At 40.5% G+C, this 19,102-nt stretch overlaps 5 protein-coding genes across 10 annotated transcripts; 3 read left to right on the top strand and 2 right to left on the bottom strand.

Moving 5' to 3' along the window:
• The first annotated feature begins 1,432 nt into the window (after positions 1-1,432).
• Positions 1,433-9,013, top strand: LOC137962830 (DNA replication licensing factor MCM3). 5 transcript variants are annotated; one of them, XR_011115171.1, is made up of 19 exons: positions 1,433-1,556; positions 2,909-2,992; positions 3,085-3,197; positions 3,287-3,495; positions 3,771-3,901; positions 4,014-4,252; positions 4,353-4,589; positions 4,674-4,828; positions 4,904-5,112; positions 5,249-5,417; positions 5,845-6,038; positions 6,424-6,483; positions 6,600-6,692; positions 6,843-7,030; positions 7,216-7,287; positions 7,416-7,557; positions 7,652-7,740; positions 8,189-8,375; positions 8,719-9,013. XR_011115171.1 is itself a non-coding variant. In XM_068809926.1 (18 exons), exons 2-17 carry the CDS (start codon positions 2,927-2,929, stop codon positions 7,706-7,708), a joined length of 2,334 nt encoding a protein of 777 aa, XP_068666027.1. In that variant the 5' UTR covers positions 1,433-1,556; positions 2,909-2,926; the 3' UTR covers positions 7,709-7,740; positions 8,719-9,013. The 5 variants fall into 5 exon arrangements, 4 of the variants coding, with proteins under 4 accessions (XP_068666027.1, XP_068666025.1, XP_068666028.1 ...); XM_068809926.1 differs by lacking the exon at positions 8,189-8,375; XM_068809924.1 differs by lacking the exon at positions 8,719-9,013 and having other exon boundaries at positions 8,189-8,651.
• A 1,913-nt stretch (positions 9,014-10,926) lies between these two features.
• On the bottom strand, positions 10,927-12,023 carry LOC137963844 (NAD(P)H-quinone oxidoreductase subunit M, chloroplastic). Its single transcript, XM_068811060.1, has 2 exons — positions 11,526-12,023; positions 10,927-11,281 (listed from the first exon to the last, which is right to left on the bottom strand). Exons 1-2 carry the CDS (start codon positions 11,973-11,975, stop codon positions 11,105-11,107), a joined length of 627 nt encoding a protein of 208 aa, XP_068667161.1. The 5' UTR covers positions 11,976-12,023; the 3' UTR covers positions 10,927-11,104.
• Positions 12,024-12,255: 232 nt separating this feature from the next.
• Positions 12,256-14,283, top strand: LOC137963651 (uncharacterized protein At2g34460, chloroplastic). Of its 2 annotated transcripts, none has more exons than XM_068810807.1 (5): positions 12,256-12,463; positions 12,544-12,748; positions 12,852-12,968; positions 13,229-13,501; positions 13,608-14,283. In XM_068810807.1, the coding sequence occupies exons 2-5, from the start codon at positions 12,554-12,556 to the stop codon at positions 13,773-13,775; spliced, it is 753 nt and encodes a 250-aa protein (XP_068666908.1). In that variant the 5' UTR covers positions 12,256-12,463; positions 12,544-12,553; the 3' UTR covers positions 13,776-14,283. The 2 variants fall into 2 exon arrangements, with proteins under 2 accessions (XP_068666908.1, XP_068666907.1); XM_068810806.1 differs by having other exon boundaries at positions 12,554-12,748.
• Positions 14,284-15,140: 857 nt separating this feature from the next.
• LOC137963443 (protein SRC2-like) lies at positions 15,141-15,776 on the top strand. The gene has a single exon (XM_068810562.1). The coding sequence runs from the start codon at positions 15,141-15,143 to the stop codon at positions 15,774-15,776; it is 636 nt and encodes a 211-aa protein (XP_068666663.1).
• Positions 15,777-16,573: 797 nt separating this feature from the next.
• LOC137963810 (GDSL esterase/lipase At4g10955-like) lies at positions 16,574-18,793 on the bottom strand. Its single transcript, XM_068811014.1, has 2 exons — positions 18,589-18,793; positions 16,574-17,787 (listed from the first exon to the last, which is right to left on the bottom strand). The coding sequence occupies exons 1-2, from the start codon at positions 18,705-18,707 to the stop codon at positions 16,779-16,781; spliced, it is 1,128 nt and encodes a 375-aa protein (XP_068667115.1). The 5' UTR covers positions 18,708-18,793; the 3' UTR covers positions 16,574-16,778.
• Between the last annotated feature and the right edge of the window lie 309 nt (positions 18,794-19,102).

The raw sequence follows: 19,102 nt of genomic DNA on the forward strand, positions 1-19,102 counted from the left end.
TCCAATTCTGCCACAAACTTATCAGGTTTTCTCAGCCAGAACTTTACGAAACAAAAACCATCAACCTTAGATTTGTTAAATACATCAAAGGAACAACAACAAATCCATTAACAAATTCCAGGACCACATGATCAACATAATGGAAGAAGCAACTGATGACGCATAAGACATTGTTTAGCGTGAACTTAATTCGAGCCCCAAATGTAGTTTGACTAGACGATTCCAAGTGTCTACTTAGTGAATTCTAAGTGGATGGTTGAACTTACATGTACGTATACTATCTTTCTATTTGAGGTTTAATTAGGATCTGTACCTTGATGCTTGTTACCAGTTAAATGCACGAAATGGTTAGTAGTAGGCGCACGGTGTTCTTAAGAAAATGCCACTTATGATTGCTTTCCTACCGCACAAGAAACCAATATATTTCTCAGAAACTAATATAATCCTTGACATTCAACTCATAAACTCCATGAGATTCAGGAAGAACTGGGATATACAACCTATCTAACATACAGAGATAAAAATAAAAGAAATGGAATAAAGGAAAAGAGAACCTCAATGAGGAGGCAATCGAAGTTGCGTTTGCTGTTGACGACTGCTGCACAGATTCTCTAAACAGACCGCTCACGTTGCAACAATCACAACCTACGAATTGAGAGAGCAAAAAATGAAATAAGAAGGCATTCAATTACTGATAAACTGGAAGAAAGTAAAAGATTTGAGAGATATCGAGAGACGACCGTAAGGGAAGCATTGGAAAGATTGAAGGCGGCATTGAGATTAGTGAAGTTGGTAAAGAGAGATTCGGCGCCGGGATCAGCAAATTCACTGACGAGTACAGCAATTCGGAGGTCTCCGCGATTCTCGAGGATGTGCTTCATGGGCGTGGTTTTGCGGCTACCCAGCAAACCTGTGACCAGAGTGCAAGCCATACGTCCTCCACTCAGACCCGAGCGCCGATGTAAAACCCGGTTATCTTACGCCAGGCTCCTCGTTTCCCTCCATTTCTTCCAGACTTGTAACGCGAGAGAAGGAATTTACGACACGCGAGCTTCAAGAGAAATACGGACTTTCTGATTTGAATTCTCGTAGTGCTGAGGTCCGAGATACGCACGTGCGTTGCGTTGGGGGCACGACTGAGAGTACCGATTACTTAAACCGAAATTCCATTTTCCCGCCGCCAGAAGTCGACCTGTCTACTCTATTCTTCCCGCCAAAATCCGAACAGAGTCCCCGGGATCCCTCTTTTTCACTCGAACCAACTTCCCGGCATCCGGGGCCTCCATCGAAAATTCTTTGCCAAAAGCGGGACGAGGGCACGACTGAGAGAACCGATTACTTAAACCGAATACCGAGTTTAGCTCCGGATTCTATCCCATTTTCCCGCCAGAAGTCGACCTGTCTACTCTATTCTTCCCGCTAAAATCCGAGGTTGGGCAGCACAGAAAGTCCCTAGGACCCCTCTCTTCCTCTCGAACTAACTTCCCGGCATCCGGGGCCTCTATCGAAAATCTTTGCCAAGAGCGGGACGATCTTCCTACCTTCACCGGTTACAGGTACTTTCTCTCACTTTATCTCGTTCGTTCTCTGTTTCACCGGTCGTGCTATGTTCATCGGTTGCGGGTACCTTTACAGTTCGTGCTTTTGAAGTCTCATTGACTGCTTTTCACATCTCCTTCTTTCTCTGTTTCTTCTTTCTTTTTTCTCATTTTGTGGTGAACATTAGGGAAACAGTTTGTGAACGATTTACTGATAATCACTTTGACTTGTCTTAATGTTTTTGGTCGATCGAGCTGCTCTTCGGAAGGTCATTCTGCCCGTAGATTTTGATTGGTTCAATTATTTTAGGTTGGATGAACAAATTTCAGGTTTTGTTGGTTTGAAGATCAGTAGAATCTTAAGATAACTATGGGAGATTTTAGGTTGTTTTTTTGTTGCGATTCCAGTTGAGTTTAGCAAGTTAAGAGAACGGATGGTTTCTTTATTAGGAGCTTAAGTGATGAAGTTAAAGCTGCCTGATGGGTTTGTTTGATGCATATGAAGTTTCTTAGATGCATTACTGGTAATCAGTCACAGGTTATGAATTCGACCTTTTTTCCATTACTCTGATCTGTTATTGTTTATCAGTTTCTTATGTTAACAAGTTCTACTGTTTTTTTTTTTCTCTCCAAGTTTTGAGGTTGCTGTGATTTATGGGAAGGAAACCCTTTCCAGTTTTTAGTTATAGTTATGCTTAGGATGGTTTCAAATTTCAAACAAATCCTTTAAATCATGACACACTCCGGTTTTTGTTGACTGTGTTGATTTTTTTTTTTTTTTTGAACTCATGAGTTTTGGAGTCAAATTGTCCTCGAATTTACTGGTTGTTGCTTCTCAAAGAGTTAATATTTTAGTACTGAATATGTGAGTTGAACCGAACCTGATATAAGAATGGTGCATTATTTCTCTGTTGTTGGCATTAACATGCTCAAATAACGTCTAGGCTGTGAGTTGGTAGCAACATTCATGATCAAATATGGAGATGCTCTGTGAAGTACACGTAGCCAATTTTGCTTTCATGTGATACTCTAGGGTGATCTTGTCTGTGTTAAGTAATGTTTTTGTTCTGTTTTTTCTCTTCCAATAAGGCTATCAAACAGGTGCTCACTAGCTTGCAGTGTTGATGGTTTCTTAGTGGATATCAACAGTTGAATACCAAAGCACAATTATCAATTTGTCTTTATGTTAATTATTCATTGGCAGGGAATTTCATCATAATTTTTATGTTGTGGTGATTGTTCTCTTCTTTCTCTTTCTTTTCTCTTGACTTTTTATGCTGTCAAATGCCAGCCCAAAACAAGGGCAAAGACTCCAATACATCTCTTTGTTTCTCTTTGGTACTCACTCTCTCTTTGTTTTCTCTCTCAAGCAATCAACAGAGCTAGAAATGGAGATCAGCATGGAAACCCTGGCAATTCATAAGCGCACATTCATGGATTTTTTGGACCAAGATGTAAGCTGAACCACCCTTCTTATTATTTTTTGTTGTTTATTCTTAATTCCTGTTCATCTGATTCCTCTAAGCCCTTACTTTTATTTATTCAGGTCGGAAGGGGAATATACATGCAAGCAATAAGGGACATGATTCACAACAAGCGTCATCGCCTTATCATCGATATGTCTGATCTCCTTGATTATAGCCGAGATTTAGCTCGAAAGTCTGTGATTTCTTTCTCTTGCCAATCTTTTTGCTTTAGCTTGTTTTCGTCTCATTAACCTAATTATGCTTTCTTATCCGATATGTCAGTTTGATCCGGAACCCGGGTGAGTACATGCAACCCTTCTCTGATGCTCTTACAGAAGTGAGCCGAAATGTCGATCCCAAATTCCTCAAGGAAGGGGAGCAAATCCTTGTTGGATTTAAAGGGCCTTTTGGCTTCCATAGGGTTACTCCTCGGGAGCTTCTTTCTGGATTTATAGGTACCATGGTTCGAGTTGAGGGCATCGTCACCAAATGTAATCTCTCTCTTAATTGCCCTTAAATTTTTCTGTGTTTATTCTCACATGTTTGTATGTAACAGAGTGATGGGAAAGTTTTACCAGTTTTGATTGGTTTGATGATGCTCTGTCATGTGTTTTGGTGCTTAGACGTTAGTGAAAAACATCTAACTGGTTTTCCTCTTCATGCTTTAAACAATTGTTAATTGAAAATTAAGCTTGTTTGGTTCTGGGCTCAAGTTTGGCCACAGCTTAAATTCACCAAATTACCTTCTTTTTGTTTTCGATGTAAGGTTCCCTTGTAAGACCAAAGGTTGTCAAAAGTGTCCATTACTGCTCTACAAGTGGACAGTTTACTACCCGTGAATATCGAGATATCACATCCAACCTGGGGCTTCCCACTGGTTCTGTCTACCCGACCCGAGTATGTAGTAGCTGTAGTATTTCACTGTTATTGCTTGTCCTCATTCATGATTATTGGTTTTATGCTTTCCACGGCTGTCAAGACGATTAATTAGAATAGTCATGTTATGCAGGATGAAAATGGGAATTTACTAGTCACTGAGTATGGTTTGTGCAAATACAAAGACCATCAGACCTTATCTATGCAAGAAATGCCTGAGAACTCCTCTCGTGGTCAGCTTCCTAGAACAGTAGATGTGATTGTTGAAGATGATTTAGTGGATTCTTGCAAACCTGGAGATAGGGTAGCTGTCATTGGGATCTACAAAGCTCTTCCTGGAAAAAGCAAGGGTAGTGTTAATGGTGTATTCAGGTAACTTATCTTTTTCACTCAATGCCCACCTTTTGTGTTCAAGGACAAAATATAAGTTGTTTCTTATTTATGAGTCTGAATCTTGTGGTCTGCTTTGTAGGACTGTTCTCATTGCGAATAATGTTTCTCTGCTAAACAAAGAGGCGAATGCTCCAATATACAGTGCTGAAGACGTAAAGAACATCAGGAAAATAGCTGAGAGAAATGATACATTTGATTTGCTTGGAAACTCTCTGGCACCATCCATATATGGGCATTCATGGATAAAGAAAGCAGTGATTTTGTTGATGCTCAGTGGAGTTGAAAAAAATCTAAAGAATGGAACCCACTTAAGAGGGTAAGTAGAAGCTCGCTGTAATTTCTGGATGCCAACTTGATCATCGATAGCCTAGTTCCTTCTATAATCTGCTCTACTTTGTAGGGACATAAACATGATGATGGTAGGGGACCCTTCCGTTGCTAAGTCTCAACTCTTGCGAGCAATAATGAACATTGCTCCTTTGGCTATATCAACCACAGGGCGTGGTTCATCTGGTGTTGGTTTGACAGCTGCTGTGACTTCGGACCAAGAAACAGGTAATACTTACCTTTGAGAAGATGTGTTTTGATTCATCTCTCAAACTTCTGAACTTCATGAGGTTGTATAACCAGGTGAAAGAAGGCTTGAAGCTGGTGCAATGGTTCTTGCTGATAGAGGTGTTGTCTGCATTGATGAGTTTGATAAGATGAACGATCAAGATCGTGTTGCCATACATGAAGTTATGGAGCAGCAGACTGTAACCATTGCCAAAGCTGGTATACATGCCTCATTAAATGCTAGATGCAGTGTAGTGGCTGCTGCAAATCCTATATATGGAACTGTAAGTCGTATTTTACCATGAATTGGTTAATCTTATGTTACAAGAAAACAAAGATTAATGTTGTTATATCAATGTTTGGAAATGATTTTGCTGAAAGCTATATTATATTGACCATGTTGATTTACTGAATATGCAGTATGATCGATCGTTAACTCCAACAAAAAATATAGGACTTCCAGATTCATTGCTTTCTCGTTTTGATTTGCTCTTTATTGTCCTGGATCAAATGGATACAGAAATTGACAGAAAAATTTCAGAACATGTCTTGCGCATGCATCAATATCGTCCCATGGGAGAGGATGGAGGTAAGATTTTTGCCTTGGAGTTGCATGGTGGAGAGGCTCTTCCTATTGTCTTGTCATTTTGTTTCTTTTGCTCCTTAAAACTGTTCTGAGTTTCTTTTTTGAAAAGGTATCTTTTGAATTATAATAACATGTTAAGAATTTGCCTTCCAGTTGCATGGAGGGGTTTCTTCCTCGTATGTAATCATTTTTTTAGCACTTTTATAGGATCTTTTATTTTTTGATTCCTCGCACTGTTGTAAGATTGTCATATGAGGTAGTTAACTTAAGGAAACAGAACATGAATATCCTTTGATGTTCATACAAATTCCATTTGTGATGTTTTTCCTAATTAGGAAGCCTTGTCCTAGTGGTCTGCTGTTTACAGATGTGATGTAAAGATTTCAAATTTCATCATACCTTGACTAATTTAAAAATGGTACATGAGTAGGGGCACATATCAGTGATACAAGGTATGGTGAAGAAGAAGTTGATACCAATACATCTGTATTTGTCAAGTATAACCGCATGCTTCATGGAGAGAAAAGAAAAAGGGGTCGCAAGAATGAGACACTGACCATCAATTTTCTTAAGAAGTATATACACTACGCAAAGAATAGGATCCAGCCCAAGCTGACAGATGAGGTAAAACTGCCACATTATCACCTTTTTGAATAGGTTACAAATGTTGGTATGCAGTAAGTGTTGGCTGGTACTTGGAAATGCTTTGTTGATTTGTTAGACTACAGGTTAGTTTAAATGTAATTATCAATTTAATGGACAAGTGCACTTTGTTTATGACATGTTGGCATATTTCAATGTTACATTTATATAAGCTTGAGTAGGGAAGCAGCATTAGATGTAATATAAACTAGCTCTTGACAAATTATAAAACTAATGTTTTTTTATCAGATGGCATACAAACTAATGTTTCTAAAGTCCTAATATGAAAGGACTGCTTTTTGAAGAATTTTTATATGGTGTCCCTGCAATTGTCTAGGTGTCTTTGTAATATCTGTTTCACCTACAGGCATCTGATCATATTGCAACCACATACGCGGAGTTCAGAAATGGTGCTACTAATGCAAAGGTTGTCCCGCAGTACATAAATTACATTTAGCAATCTGGCATGTGTAAATGTAATTTGATAAGTTAAAGCTAATGCTGTGGGATGCATAATCATCATTTACCTGTTATTCATTTTAGTCTGGAGGAGGCACACTTCCAATCACTGCTAGAACACTGGAGACCATCATCCGGCTGTCAACTGCTCATGCTAAACTGAAACTGAGCAATAAGGTTGGTTTTGAAAAATTGTATTTAACTGCTTAGATCATATTATCCAGAGTTTATGTCAACACATTATTTCCACTCCCACTATCCAAATTATAAAACTTAATACCAAACAATGGCATCCTTAGCAGTTTGTATCATTGACTATTCTTATAGGTGTCAAAGACTGATGTTGAGGCTGCTCTGAAAGTTCTTAATTTTGCAATCTACCATAAGGAATTGACTGAGATGGAAGAGCGAGAGCAAGAATGGGAAAGGGAGTTGGAGAGAAAAAGAAAAGCTGAACAAGAAAGTGGGGACCATGGTATAGTACAACAAGATGGAAGTAGTGCTCCCGTAGGGAGGTTAGTTGGCCATGTACAAGCTTTTGCTAGATGTGCATTGAACTAAATACTTGTAATCAATTTCCACTATTTTTTTTATCATGAAAAATTTATTGTCCAAATCAATTAACTATAATCTTATTAAAAAACAGTACTAAGTGTAATCATTTAAACATAGTTTATTCTGTTTCTTTCTTTTGATTCAGCAGACCATTAGATCCGATGGAAGTTGATGGGTCATCTGCTAGAGAACCTAGTGCAGATATTTCAGCAGAAAGGTCAGTTGTCTTTCTGCCAGCAATAACAATGATAAAGGATGTGGCAAGTTGTTCTAGGTTCATTTTTCAAACATTGTCTTCCGCTGTTAGTATTTCTCTTTCAAGTCTTCTATTTCTATCTGGTGCAGAAAAGAAGCATTCAACACTGCCTTTGGTCAGCACATGGCAGCAAACCGTTTGGATGTCATCTCTATCAGTCAGGTGGAGCAAATTGTTAACCGAGGAGCTGCTATACCATACTCAAGGCCGGAGATTCTTTCCCTGTTACAGGTAAATGGTGCATTTGTAGTGAATAATGAATGGCAAAAGCATTAAATTTCATCTGTAGGATTAGTGCTTAAAAGCATTTCACGGTGTCTTCTAGGATCTACAAGAAGCTAACAGGGTGATGGTAGCAAACGACACGGTCCATATTGTTTGAGTGCTGGCAAGCAACTGTATCACTGAAGCAAGGTAGGATGGAAATGCAGATATAAATGTTCCTCATTTTTATGATATGAGAAAATGCCTGCTTATTCATGAAACTCTTGTTCCTCTTTCTTTTTAATTATTGGTAAATACTGCTTTATTTCTTTCTTTTATCTTGAAAAGAACTTGCCAGGCAAGTAGAAATATCTGGGCTATTATTCTGTTGTGTTATAAAAAAAATGTAATCAGGTTCTTTATTTGTCATATATATGCATCTTTTCAATGATATAGCTTTTCTTTGATTAATTGAGTACTAAATAAGATAGGGGCAAACTTTCAGTACTAGTATAGAAGGTGATCTAAATCCTAAGACCCAAGAAACTATTCTCTCACGCCTAGTTGAGCTCAGTGTTTAATTCGACATGGATGACTTAACATGAAGACTCGACACAAAATACAAACGCAATTACCGTACGTTGGTCAATTTTGCTAGGTCTTGCTGCCGGATTTTTTTCTCCACCAAATTATGAGGTGTAACAAGTGGGTTGTCTTCTGAAGCTTCAATTATAGTCAAATTGCACAAGAACCTCGGGACTGTTGATTCTGGCCGACTCGTCACATGGAAATGGCATTGCAGAAAAATCTCCAAACTAATTGAACTGTTGGGATTGCCTCTGAAGGTAAAAATTAAACATATGATAATCCAGTCCCAGGTCTAAAATACTTCATGGTTCATAATGAAGTGACCAATTCATTGGAGGAACAATCTAATTTAGTAAAAACAGTTGCAGTAGTTGTATGATGATTTCTTTTCTTATAGATTAATATGTAAGATTCTTCTTAAGATGTTTGTTGGGGAGTATTTATGTACATTATCTGCCTGGGATCATTGGTAGTTCTCTACCGGTCTCAGCTTGGGGAAGTGATATATGACTTGCTCATGGGTGCGAAGTTGGAATCAATTGAGACTAGTCTTCACACCTAAATCAAACTAAAGTAACTTAATTACTTGCTTTTTTGTAGGCGTACCTGTGCTTGATCCAGTAGCTATGGTTGTTTTGTCAATACGCTTTTAGGTGGGCACTCATGGTGCTAAATGATCATGCACAGAAATTCTTGCCTCGGCTGCTTATGTTGCCAAAAAATGAATTTAGGTGTCGTACTACCAAGAATGTGGACTAGCAAATTCTTTTGCTCCTTCCGACGAGCTCCTCTCATCTTCTCAATTATAAAAAACTAGAAATAAAAAGAAAGCATCTATCTGTACGACGATTATCTAAACCTCAATTCGAAAGATTTTCTTCTGTATGCCCTCAACTTTTACGGGTAAACTTTCTTCACCTTTGGTTATTCGTTTGGGTTACTGCTGCTCTTTTTTTGTTTTTTTATTTTTTATTACCATTTCGTTTACCTGAAATCTCAACATCGAACCTAACAGATAATTGCATCTTCGCTGATTAAAGCCCGATATCTTATATCTATCTTGAAGTGCACTGCGCTATACTGCTTCCAATTCTATGGTGAATGTTTTAAAAATTACATCTTCTCGATTCGGATGTCCCTTTTAAGTTATGCTTATTTTAGTGTAAGTCTCTGCTTTACACTTCGTGGAGCTAAAAAAATGTTAGATGGAGAGAAGTGATGTAGAATGAACCAATGCCTTTTGTTTTTAATGGAGAAGTAACTGTCTTAGACCCTGACAGGGCGTGCAATCGATGTAGTGAATAGATGAAGAAGGGATTCTTTAGTTTCTTTGAAAGACAAAGTCGGCCACTTCTGAATGAAGTAATAATGCCTTTTGTTTTCGACAGAGGACTGTCTTAGAGCCTTATGGGTGTATAAAAGAATGGATGAAGGGCTTCTTTTGTTTCTTTGGAATATGAAGTTAGTTAATTACTCCGAAGTTTGTTTAGAATAGGTTACTCATGTGATTTGAATCATGCAGGAGAGAACTGAACTCAATGGGGACACTGATTTCATAAATCTGATCATGTGATCTAACCATGCAGTTCCTAACTTTTTTCTTCTTTCATAGTTTTTACTTTACAATTCCGATGCTTTCTTAGTTTGTTGCTGTCATCACATTAGTTAGCATTGTTCTTTCATAGTGTAAGGAGCTTTTTCCAAGTACTTTAGTAGATTGTTGGTGACACAGGTTGATCTGGTCAAGCCTACATAGAAACTCAATACTCATACACACTACAAACAGAAAGTAACAGCAGGATTCTCATTGTGGTAAAGTATGAATTGGAAGATGAGTTTCGTGTTCAGATCTAGGCTAAAAGAAATTTAAGCACAAAGGGTCTAAAAAGAGCTTCTTCTTCTTTTTTTCTTTTTTCTTTTTTTTTTTTTTTTTTTGAGAGAGAGAATAAAAAGAGCTTATGTTGAAACAGAGAAACATAAATTTCCAACATCAGATCAAACTAATGGGCCGAAAGGTAGTAAGAGACATAAGTACAATTGTAAAATTGATCATCCTGACATGGACATGAGAATGAATCAGGAGTGGTGGATATAATTACATGACATTCATAAACAATCTTAGAGTCCATGTGTACACAATGGTTTTGGAATTGGGCGATCCTACTATTGAATATGATAAAATAGATGAATCTTCCCATGGCACCAGAAGGATCATCTACAAAAAGTGATGAACCTTGTGAGGATCTGCCAATAGTGTCATTTTCTTCCAGGCTACTGGCCTTGAATGCATCTGTAAGACACCATTTATTTTAATGTGAACAATATGATACAGCTTTCTTTTGCTACTCCCTAAGTACAGATTAGTGAGAATTTGTCAGGGAGTTTCTCTTATGATGGTTCATTACTTTTTGAGACAAATCTAATGGCCTCTTAGTAAGCCTTATAACAGGAAAGAGCATAAAGAACTCCTCAGAGAAGTATCCACTTATAACAGGAAAGACGCTTGCGAAAGTGAAGTGTTGCCTATCCATCTGACAGACAGGGCAAGTTTTATCTTGAATATTTCTCTGGTAATTGCATTTTTTTGCCCCAGAGAACCTGGTGAATGATTTAAGAATTTATATGTTAGCTAATGTTTAGACAGTACTAATGTTATTGCTCATCTTGATGGCTCTGCCAAAGGAATAAACGTTCATCATTGACAGTTTTTTGGCTAAATCCTTTCTCTGCTCAGAGCTGATTCTTGGGTTTTTTGTATGTATTATGTGTATAAGTCCTGCACATAGGCTTTTTCATACTGTCAAGTAGTATAAGTGCAGTTTATTGCTTTTTCTTTTTCTTAAAAGGTATCCTCCACATGCTGCCTTCTTAAATTCTGCATTTTCAGATATAATCCACTAGATAGCATATTTTCAAACATGGCCTTAGTAACAGGAAATTGAAATATGCATCAGGTCTGTACTTCCTGGTGTCCAGTTTATGATTCTCATTCGGCTCTTGGAAGTTGATTGCTGTTAAATAGCACTCGTGGTTTTCCCATGCTGAAGTTGAGAACTTTTGCATTCATGTTGTATTTGATCTCCCCATCGTATAGCAGCTTGCGGATGTAGTGTTCAATGTCTGAACCGATCAAACGGAGAGTGTACTCTGTTAGTGGAGCTCCCTGCATTCATCACAACTTCTTTCATTAGTCGATCAATCATAAGATCATTCCCTGTGAAAATATATCCATTACTTTTCCTCAATTTTGGGTTTGCTCTTTTCTTCGCATCCATCCCTAAAATTGTATTCGATTACTCATAAGAAAGAAAAAAGGGGAACGTCTATTTAACTGAGCACTACTTCATCGATCAAATTTCCAGCCCCGACATTGGAAAACCAGAAAAGAAGAAGGAATCACTGGTTACCTCATAATGGTCGACAAGCTCCTGGAAGTAGGCATAGACTTTGTTACAGGTTTCGTTCGTCCAGACGAATTCGTTGGTGGGATCGAGAATTAAGGTCAGCTTGTCCATCTGGGTCTGATCAAACGCGTAAGTGACTGGATCGATATAAGCTGCGTAGATCCTTACATGGCGAGTGCAGGAGCTTAGCCACTGACCCCCGTATTCTCTGTCCAAATTCTTGCTCCTCGCCATCGGTTGAGCTTCTTGTGTTCTCGGTGGCGCTGGTTGCTTTTCGACGACATTGGCTTGTTTACTTTCCTCCCCTTTCTGCACATTCGCTTCTTTTTGTTGGACTTCAGTTTGCTGCTGGGCTCTTATGGCTGTAGCTACTTTTCTGGAACGGTGACGCTGAGTCCATTCCGGCGAGGAGACTGTAGTAGTAGAAGCGATGTAGATGGACGTGGCGGCCATGGCTAACAAGAGCAAGAATCTGGGCTTGGCCTCTGGCCTTGTTCTGCTTTGAAGTAGCTTCCATCGCTTTTCCAATCATGTTAGTATAGTGCTCAGACATCCACACGTAAATTGGCTTATTTATCTGCTCTATCTGTGGACGAGGTTCGCTTCACACTGTAGATGATGTCGAATTTATCTGTTTCTCTCGACGTTTTATTTGCGCTGGAATTTTAATTTTTACCGGGAAGGCAGTAGCCATGGCCAATGGATTATATCAAAACTAACGCAACGACTGGTTCAGCGAGGCTGGGCTTGGGTCTGCTGTAGCACGTGGCTTCATGAAAACCTATCAAGGTCAGACGTCTGAAACGTCTGAAAAAATAATAGCAGCGATAATGGAAGCCATTAGTCGGTTCGCATACTGCCGTCTCCAATTTCAGAATCCGAAATTTCTCTCTCTAAAGCCTCTCCCCAGGTTTCATTGCTCTTCAGTTTCGTCTGCAAAGGTAACGGAAAGAACCTAAACGGTGTTTGCTTCTCTTCTTTTTCTTTCCCCATTTGGTTAGTTCAGATTTTCTAGAATTAGTTACCTGCAGATGGAGATGAGTGAAATTGCAGAAGAGGAAAACAAACAAGTTCTAAAGAAGAAGATTTTCGTCGCCGGGGCTACAGGAGCAACGGGTAAAAGGATAGTGGAGCAGCTTTTGGACAGGGGGTTTGGAGTTCGGGCTGGCGTTCGCGACCCTCAAAAAGCAAGGACCTCTCTTTCTGATGACCCAAATATCCAAATTGTGCGTATTGTGGATTTGAAGCTATGGAATTTATTATGAAACTTAATTTTCTGTAGTTTTATTCGTGGAACATCTTTGATTGGAATTAAGTGATTATTTGCAGGTGAAGGCAGATGTAACAGAGGGTGCCGATAAATTAGCAGACGCCATTGGAGATGCAGAAGCTGTCGTATGTGCCACGGGCTTTCGGCCTTCATGGGATTTGACAGCTCCATGGAAGGTATCCTCTGCTTATGCAGCTACCTTTGTCATTCTCATCTGACAATACTACTGTTGGTTCTCGAATTTCTCCAGCTGTTCTTGTAACTGGTGTATTCCTTTCTTCTTATATAAGGAAAATACACAAAACGATCAGCGTCTCTCTAATTAAGTCCAAAAAAAAAAAAAAAAAAACATGACAAGTTTATAACCTCTTTTCCATGGACATTTCCTGACTGCTACTCTTTTAGTTCATAATCTTAGGTCCTGTTGTCGCTGTAGGTCGATAACTTTGGCACAGTCAATCTTGTGGAAGCATGCAGAAAAATTGGGGTGAACAGATTTATTCTCATTAGCTCAATCCTTGCGAATGGAGCTGCTATGGGCCAAATCCTCAATCCAGCTTACATTTTTCTGAATGTATTTGGGCTCACTCTGATAGCAAAACTACAAGCAGAAAATCATATAAGAAGATCTGGTATAAATTTCACAATTATTAGGCCTGGAGGGCTGCGGAATGATCCCCCTAGTGGGAATATTGTTATGGAACCTGAGGTAAAAAAAAAAATGTTTTATCTCTTCCTCAGCAGTTCCTTGAAACACTAAAATCTTTGGTGACTTCTCAACTTTGTTTGTATTTTGGATGTTTTCCTGTTTGCAGGATACTCTCTATGAAGGCTCCATATCAAGAGATCAGGTTGCAGAGGTTGCTGTGGAGGCCCTGTTACACCCAGAATCCTCTTCCTACAAAGTGGTGGAAATAGTTTCTCGTGCAGAAGCTCCAAAACGTTCAATTGAGGATCTATTTGGTGCAATCCAACAACGCTGAAGTTTGGGGTATGTGAAGGGTATAAGAAGATTTCCCATTTCCTGCTATAGATCCCAGCATTTTCTTCATCCTCAAAACTCCAGCCTTAGTATAATGGTAGACTTCACTGGTTTCCCAAAGGTATATTTTTCAAGCATGTTGAACCTGAAACTTTGTAAAGCGTAAACAAATGGTAGATGCAAACTCACATTCGTGTTATCCAAGTGCGTTTTGTAAGAGTGAAGGAGAGTGTGGATTTTACTCACCAACAGATATAAGCAATAAATACTCTCTGAAAGTCTGAACTGAGTGCTTCTCTCAGATTCTCCTGTACACTTGAGGTGTGATATTGGAATGTTGATTCAAATGTTCTCCCAACTCGTGCAATTCTTCTGTCACAACCGCATGTACAAAAGAATTCGGAATCTCAACTTACAACATCCATCCATGACGAAACAAAAAGAAGCAATTCAAAGGAACCAGGCGAGAAGAGAAACCACGGCTGTGACAACAGCGGGCGCAGGCGCACCCAGGGCCATTGCTCCATTGGACATGGCAGGAGATGGGGCCAGTTCACCCGCGTCCTCCCTTATAGCCGCAGCTCCCATAGCAAAGAAACCCAGAACCATGCTGAAGACGGCGAAAGCGATGGCCGACCTGCGACTCTCCATTGCTGAATTGTAAATGGGTTTTCTGGTTTGCGGCGGGGGAAAGAAGAGAAAAAAAGGTGATGAAATTGGAAGCGATGCGGCTGCTGAAGTTGTTCAGAGGTTGTGAGTGAGTTGCAGAGAACGATGTACTTCAAAAAAAAAAAAGAGTATTTAATATTAAATTGGGAAGAGGGTGATCAAGGGAGAAGGATATGCCAGCTCTTGGCTGTAGAGACAACTACTAGCAGAATCATTTGAGGCGGTGGGCAGTCAATAATTTGCTCTCCTGTAACGGTCATATGACGGCGCTGACTCTGGCACACAATAAAATCATATTCCGCTTCTCTTCTGGCCCGTAAGCCACCCTACAAAGCCCCACAATTGAGAAGCTAGACCTTGAAATGGATCTCCTATACGTATTACGTCTTTCCGTATCGGGCATTCATGTCGTTTTCCGGGTTCTACCGGCGCAGACGGAAAGGTGCGGAATTTTGCCTCGTTACGTTATATATGCAGACAGTTGCAGTTCGTTCACGCCGCCCACCAGTAGCCTCCAACTTGCAATAATGAATGAAATTCAGACAATGCTCACGCCACTCGCCCCTGAGGAATCTCTGCACAGGGATGCACGTGAACTCTTATAATTCCGAACTCCTCAGAGTTTACTCGGTGGTACAAAACATCGTTTCCGACGCTCCGGTTAGACAGAAAAAGGGTTGTCTGATTGTCTTCAAAGATGAGCCCGACGAAATACGTCCTCCAGCCGATACAGAAACCAGAGGCCCGGCTGAGAGAGATTGAAGTTCTCATAATCTCCGCTCAGGACCTGAAGAACGTGAAGCATCTGACCAGGGTGCGGGCGTACGCGGTAGTGTACGTAGACCACGACATGGTGTCGAAGACGAGCGTCGATAGGGAGGGCGGCGTGAACCCCGTGTGGAACGAGCGCCTGACTGTGAGGTTCCGGGAGCGGCCTTCGCCGGAAGAAGACGTGTTGACGGCTCTGAACGTGGACATATACGCGCACGGTCATTTGAGGGAGAAGCCCATCGGCTCGGCTCGAGTGTTGCTGTGCGACGTCTTGGGGGAGGGAAGCGTAGAGGAACCGGCGGATAACCCGATACAGTGTCTGACACTGCAGGTGTGGAGGCCGTCAGGGAGGCCGCAGGGTTTCCTCAATCTCTGGGTTCCGCCGACCGGGAAATTCCTCCGCAGGAGGGACTCGTTATCGTTCGGTGTCAGAGACGAGGTGATGGAAGAGAAAGGCCAAGACGATGAGAAGGAGAAGGAGCAGGAGCAGGCGGAGGCGGAGGCGGAGGCGGACGTCCTCGATGACGACAAAAAAAACTTACCTTTTTTGTGCCATCAATAACCATTAGAATTTTCTACCTTGGATGCTGTTACTTGTTAGTAGTAGATTAGTTAATTATGTAAGCTTATAGTGCATTTCTGATTACCACATGAAATCCATTGAATAAAATTTAAACCCGTAAAATTCAACGGCAGTTTCTGCTTCTGCTTGGATCTTCCGCTCTTTGATAACTCTAAGTGAAGGTGTAAACTTCCGAAATGGAAACACTGAGTGACGTTGGACCATTCCTCCGGAAACTGAAAGGAAGTTGGATAAGCACGAACCGAAACGAAGCAGCCGTTAACAAATTAGACCTACAAAATATTAGCTGTTTTCGTTTTTTTTTTTTGTAAGGGGCATACAGTGACGAAAAGCTGTGAGCTTTTGAAGACCGAGGAGCGAGTTTGCAAATCGATGTACTCTGTTTTGTTCTTTTGTGATTATTTTTCCTTACAGAGAACATACATTGAATCGATTATTTCCTTACAGAGACCGGACGTGCCAAATTTGGACTGTCCTGCACCTGCGAAACCTTTCCTAGTTCGCTGTATCGTTTGATTTCTTAGGCCTTTATCTGTCAGGAGTCTGTGTTGGACATCGAGAGTCCGCCTCCACTCCCCAACAAAGTTTCTGGATCTTTTTTCAACGAAAAAACATGGACATGCCCAGCCTATTACAATTTACAAGGTTGGGAGAACTCTGGGTTGCTTATTAAACTTTAAAATATTTGTTCTCAATCAGAAAATTCGGTTTAACAGTGGGGGTTGACTGATATGATTTCTGGGACCGGCAGACCGGCAGAGTTCAAGAGCAGCAAATGATGAACAAGTAAAACAAGAATTTATTAATCATCTGGAAGTGCACCATTAAGCGGCAATGCCAGAATTCACCCAGCTTTCTTCGACACAACAATGACGGTTTAAAAAATTGCACTCAAGACGAGTTACTGGCAAACTAGGTAGAGAACTTCCAGTTTTCATAGTAATAAAAGAAAAAAGAAGAGATTCAAGGAAACGATAGTTGTTATTGAGCTTTTCCCTGGGCAGAATATAACGACTTGAGCTGCTTGGTTATAAGCTTGCTGTCGTGGATAGCCAGTTGAAGCTCCATATCACTTGACCACCACTGCTCCAGTCCGTGAGCTTCAAGGAACTTCTGTGGACCCTTGGACATTATCACGAACATCTTTGCGGTAACATCCCCCTTCTGTGCATCATTCTTCAGTAGCTTCTTGGAACCGACAGTGGCAACCTGCTTCGCCTCGGCATTCTCTGCCGGATCGGTGTAGTAGCAACAGATGTAATCACTGTTGTTCACGTACAGATGGGGAACCCATTTCTTTACTTCTGCACGCAGTAGGCCCCATCCATGGCTTGAAGGGCTTCCCTTCTCCTCCTCCTCGTTGTTGGGAAGAACCTCCACACTGGAAGGAAACATAGACTTCATTCTCCTCCAGACATACCCTGCTTTCTCTCCGAGATTTCTCAAGCTCATAGCTATTGAAACAGAAGGTGGATTAAATAAATGAGTCTCTACAAATACCCCTTGTTTGGCTAATGTTTTGCCGACTTGGAAGGCAAAACCTGCCCCTAAAGAATGACCTGCAATGCACACATTGCAACTTCCAAATCTTTCTACAGCAGATTTAAGTGCTTCCAGAGCTACATAAAACCTTACGGAACCCTTCAAGCTTTCCCAAGCCAAAAATCGAAGATCATCCTCCAAGTCCCTCCTGATTGTGTGGCTCTTCAGCAATGTACCCCTGAGTGCCAGAACAGCCCTTGGGGCGCCACTGGGTCTCATCAAAATGAAATCTGTCAATGCTGCCGCACGGTCCCACTCCAGAATTGCTCCAAATATGGATCCGTCCCTTTCATCCAGTAATGTTTGGCCTAGCTTGTACTTGAAGGGCTTCAACCATCTGAGAGCAAGACCGTCTTCTCCAGTTTTATTTTCTTGGCGGTCAAGTTCCATCAAGTATGCCGCTTGTATGAAGCAGGCCATCACCGTCCTTTTGTAGTTGTTATCCTTCCTGTCAGCCATTCGGAAAACTTGGATCACTAAGCTGAAGCAAGATGGAATGGCTCAAGATTTATTTGAAGCAATTTCAAAGCCCAAATCTGCAATTACGTTAAGCTAACCATACATGCGATTCTGCCCGTTGGTTCGAAGGTATGCAAGTCGTAAGAATCAAACCGTACAGTAAGGGTCTCCCTCATCCAACAGACTTAAAAGTTACTCTCGTTACTAAATGATTAGAGTATCTGATAAGAATTTTCATTTTCTTACAAAACATGGTAAAAGACCAAAAAAACAGAGGATGAAATAAACTAGGCATTTGCTATCATCTGGAAGGCGAAGCAACTGAATCAAATTTTTAGAGAAGATACGACACAGGGAAGTGCGTTATTGCAAATAATCAGCAGTAGCTGTTTTAGATTCGGCCACAGAGAAACTCTCAGCTAAAACCATTCTTGAAAAACATTGAAGGACGATCAACTCAGGATACGTCGTTTCCGGAGTAATACTCGGATAAAATCAAACTGAAAACCGGTAAGACCAGATAAACCTTAAAAGATCTTCTCTTTTTCGTTTCCTTTAGACTCTGAGAAACCTGAAATTTGTTGATCCCCACTTCCCTATAAACAGGAGACGACCCCCAATGTTCAACATTAGAAGACAGGCAGCAATGGTTTCAATTTCAAAAGTGACTATCATCCGGGACTGCAACTTTGCCTCCAGAAAACACTGTATAAGGATCTAAAAAAGCGTGGAAGTCCCAGGATTTCAGAAAAAGCATAAACTAGACAAGAAAAAATTGAGTCGTATTTACCAGTTAGAACTAACAAGATCTCTCCAAGTCGGCGAAGAAAGATTGCGCGGTCCAGAGACATGGAAATCATACGGATGACCATCCTGTTCAGTTATCTGCTCAGCAGAGGGCTTTGCCATGAAGAATTAGCCTCTGCTACCTGAATTGTGGTCTATGGTTTTCAAAAACCTCACCTCATTACAGAGGCATCAGGAGGAATGAGAAACGAGAGGAGCAAGCTACGGTCAGGGACGCTTGAATAGAAAGCGTTGTGCTTTTGTCTTCGTCTGCGGTCCCTACAGATTAGATTCGGCTGGAAAGTTTTATTTCCTGGTTATTCGTCTCCAACGGTCATCTTTCTTTCATGCAGCCTCCTGGTCTTCGTTTCCTTCGCCTCCAATAAACGGTTTCCACATTTAAATTAGGCGATACGAGAAGGAACGGTTGTTTAATCCAAATTTTATTTAATTAGAAAATAATTTTAATTAAGTATTTTAAATATTATTAGATTTGATTTATTATGTAGAGAGCTTTC

Source organism: Aristolochia californica, unplaced genomic scaffold (assembly GCF_029961685.1).
Source record: "Aristolochia californica isolate CCGP_79_NKW_82.1479 unplaced genomic scaffold, dmAriCali1.0.hap1 SCAF_4, whole genome shotgun sequence".
Classification (NCBI taxonomy): domain Eukaryota; kingdom Viridiplantae; phylum Streptophyta; class Magnoliopsida; order Piperales; family Aristolochiaceae; genus Aristolochia; species Aristolochia californica.

Coding starts and splice junctions, on each gene's coding strand:
- LOC137962830 (XM_068809926.1), top strand. CDS start 2,927: ATGGAGATCAGCATGGAAACCCTGGCAATTCATAAGCGCACATTCATG. Junction 3,198..3,286: donor AGCCGAGATTTAGCTCGAAA/GTCTGTGATTTC, acceptor CCGATATGTCAG/TTTGATCCGGAACCCGGGTG. Junction 4,829..4,903: donor GACTTCGGACCAAGAAACAG/GTAATACTTACC, acceptor TTGTATAACCAG/GTGAAAGAAGGCTTGAAGCT.
- LOC137963844 (XM_068811060.1), bottom strand. CDS start 11,975: ATGGCCGCCACGTCCATCTACATCGCTTCTACTACTACAGTCTCCTCG. Junction 11,282..11,525: donor AGCTTGTCGACCATTATGAG/GTAACCAGTGAT, acceptor TGATGAATGCAG/GGAGCTCCACTAACAGAGTA.
- LOC137963651 (XM_068810806.1), top strand. CDS start 12,296: ATGAAAACCTATCAAGGTCAGACGTCTGAAACGTCTGAAAAAATAATA. Junction 12,464..12,553: donor CTTCAGTTTCGTCTGCAAAG/GTAACGGAAAGA, acceptor AGTTACCTGCAG/ATGGAGATGAGTGAAATTGC. Junction 13,502..13,607: donor ATATTGTTATGGAACCTGAG/GTAAAAAAAAAA, acceptor TCCTGTTTGCAG/GATACTCTCTATGAAGGCTC.
- LOC137963443 (XM_068810562.1), top strand. CDS start 15,141: ATGAGCCCGACGAAATACGTCCTCCAGCCGATACAGAAACCAGAGGCC.
- LOC137963810 (XM_068811014.1), bottom strand. CDS start 18,707: ATGGCAAAGCCCTCTGCTGAGCAGATAACTGAACAGGATGGTCATCCG. Junction 17,788..18,588: donor GATCTTGTTAGTTCTAACTG/GTAAATACGACT, acceptor AATGGCTGACAG/GAAGGATAACAACTACAAAA.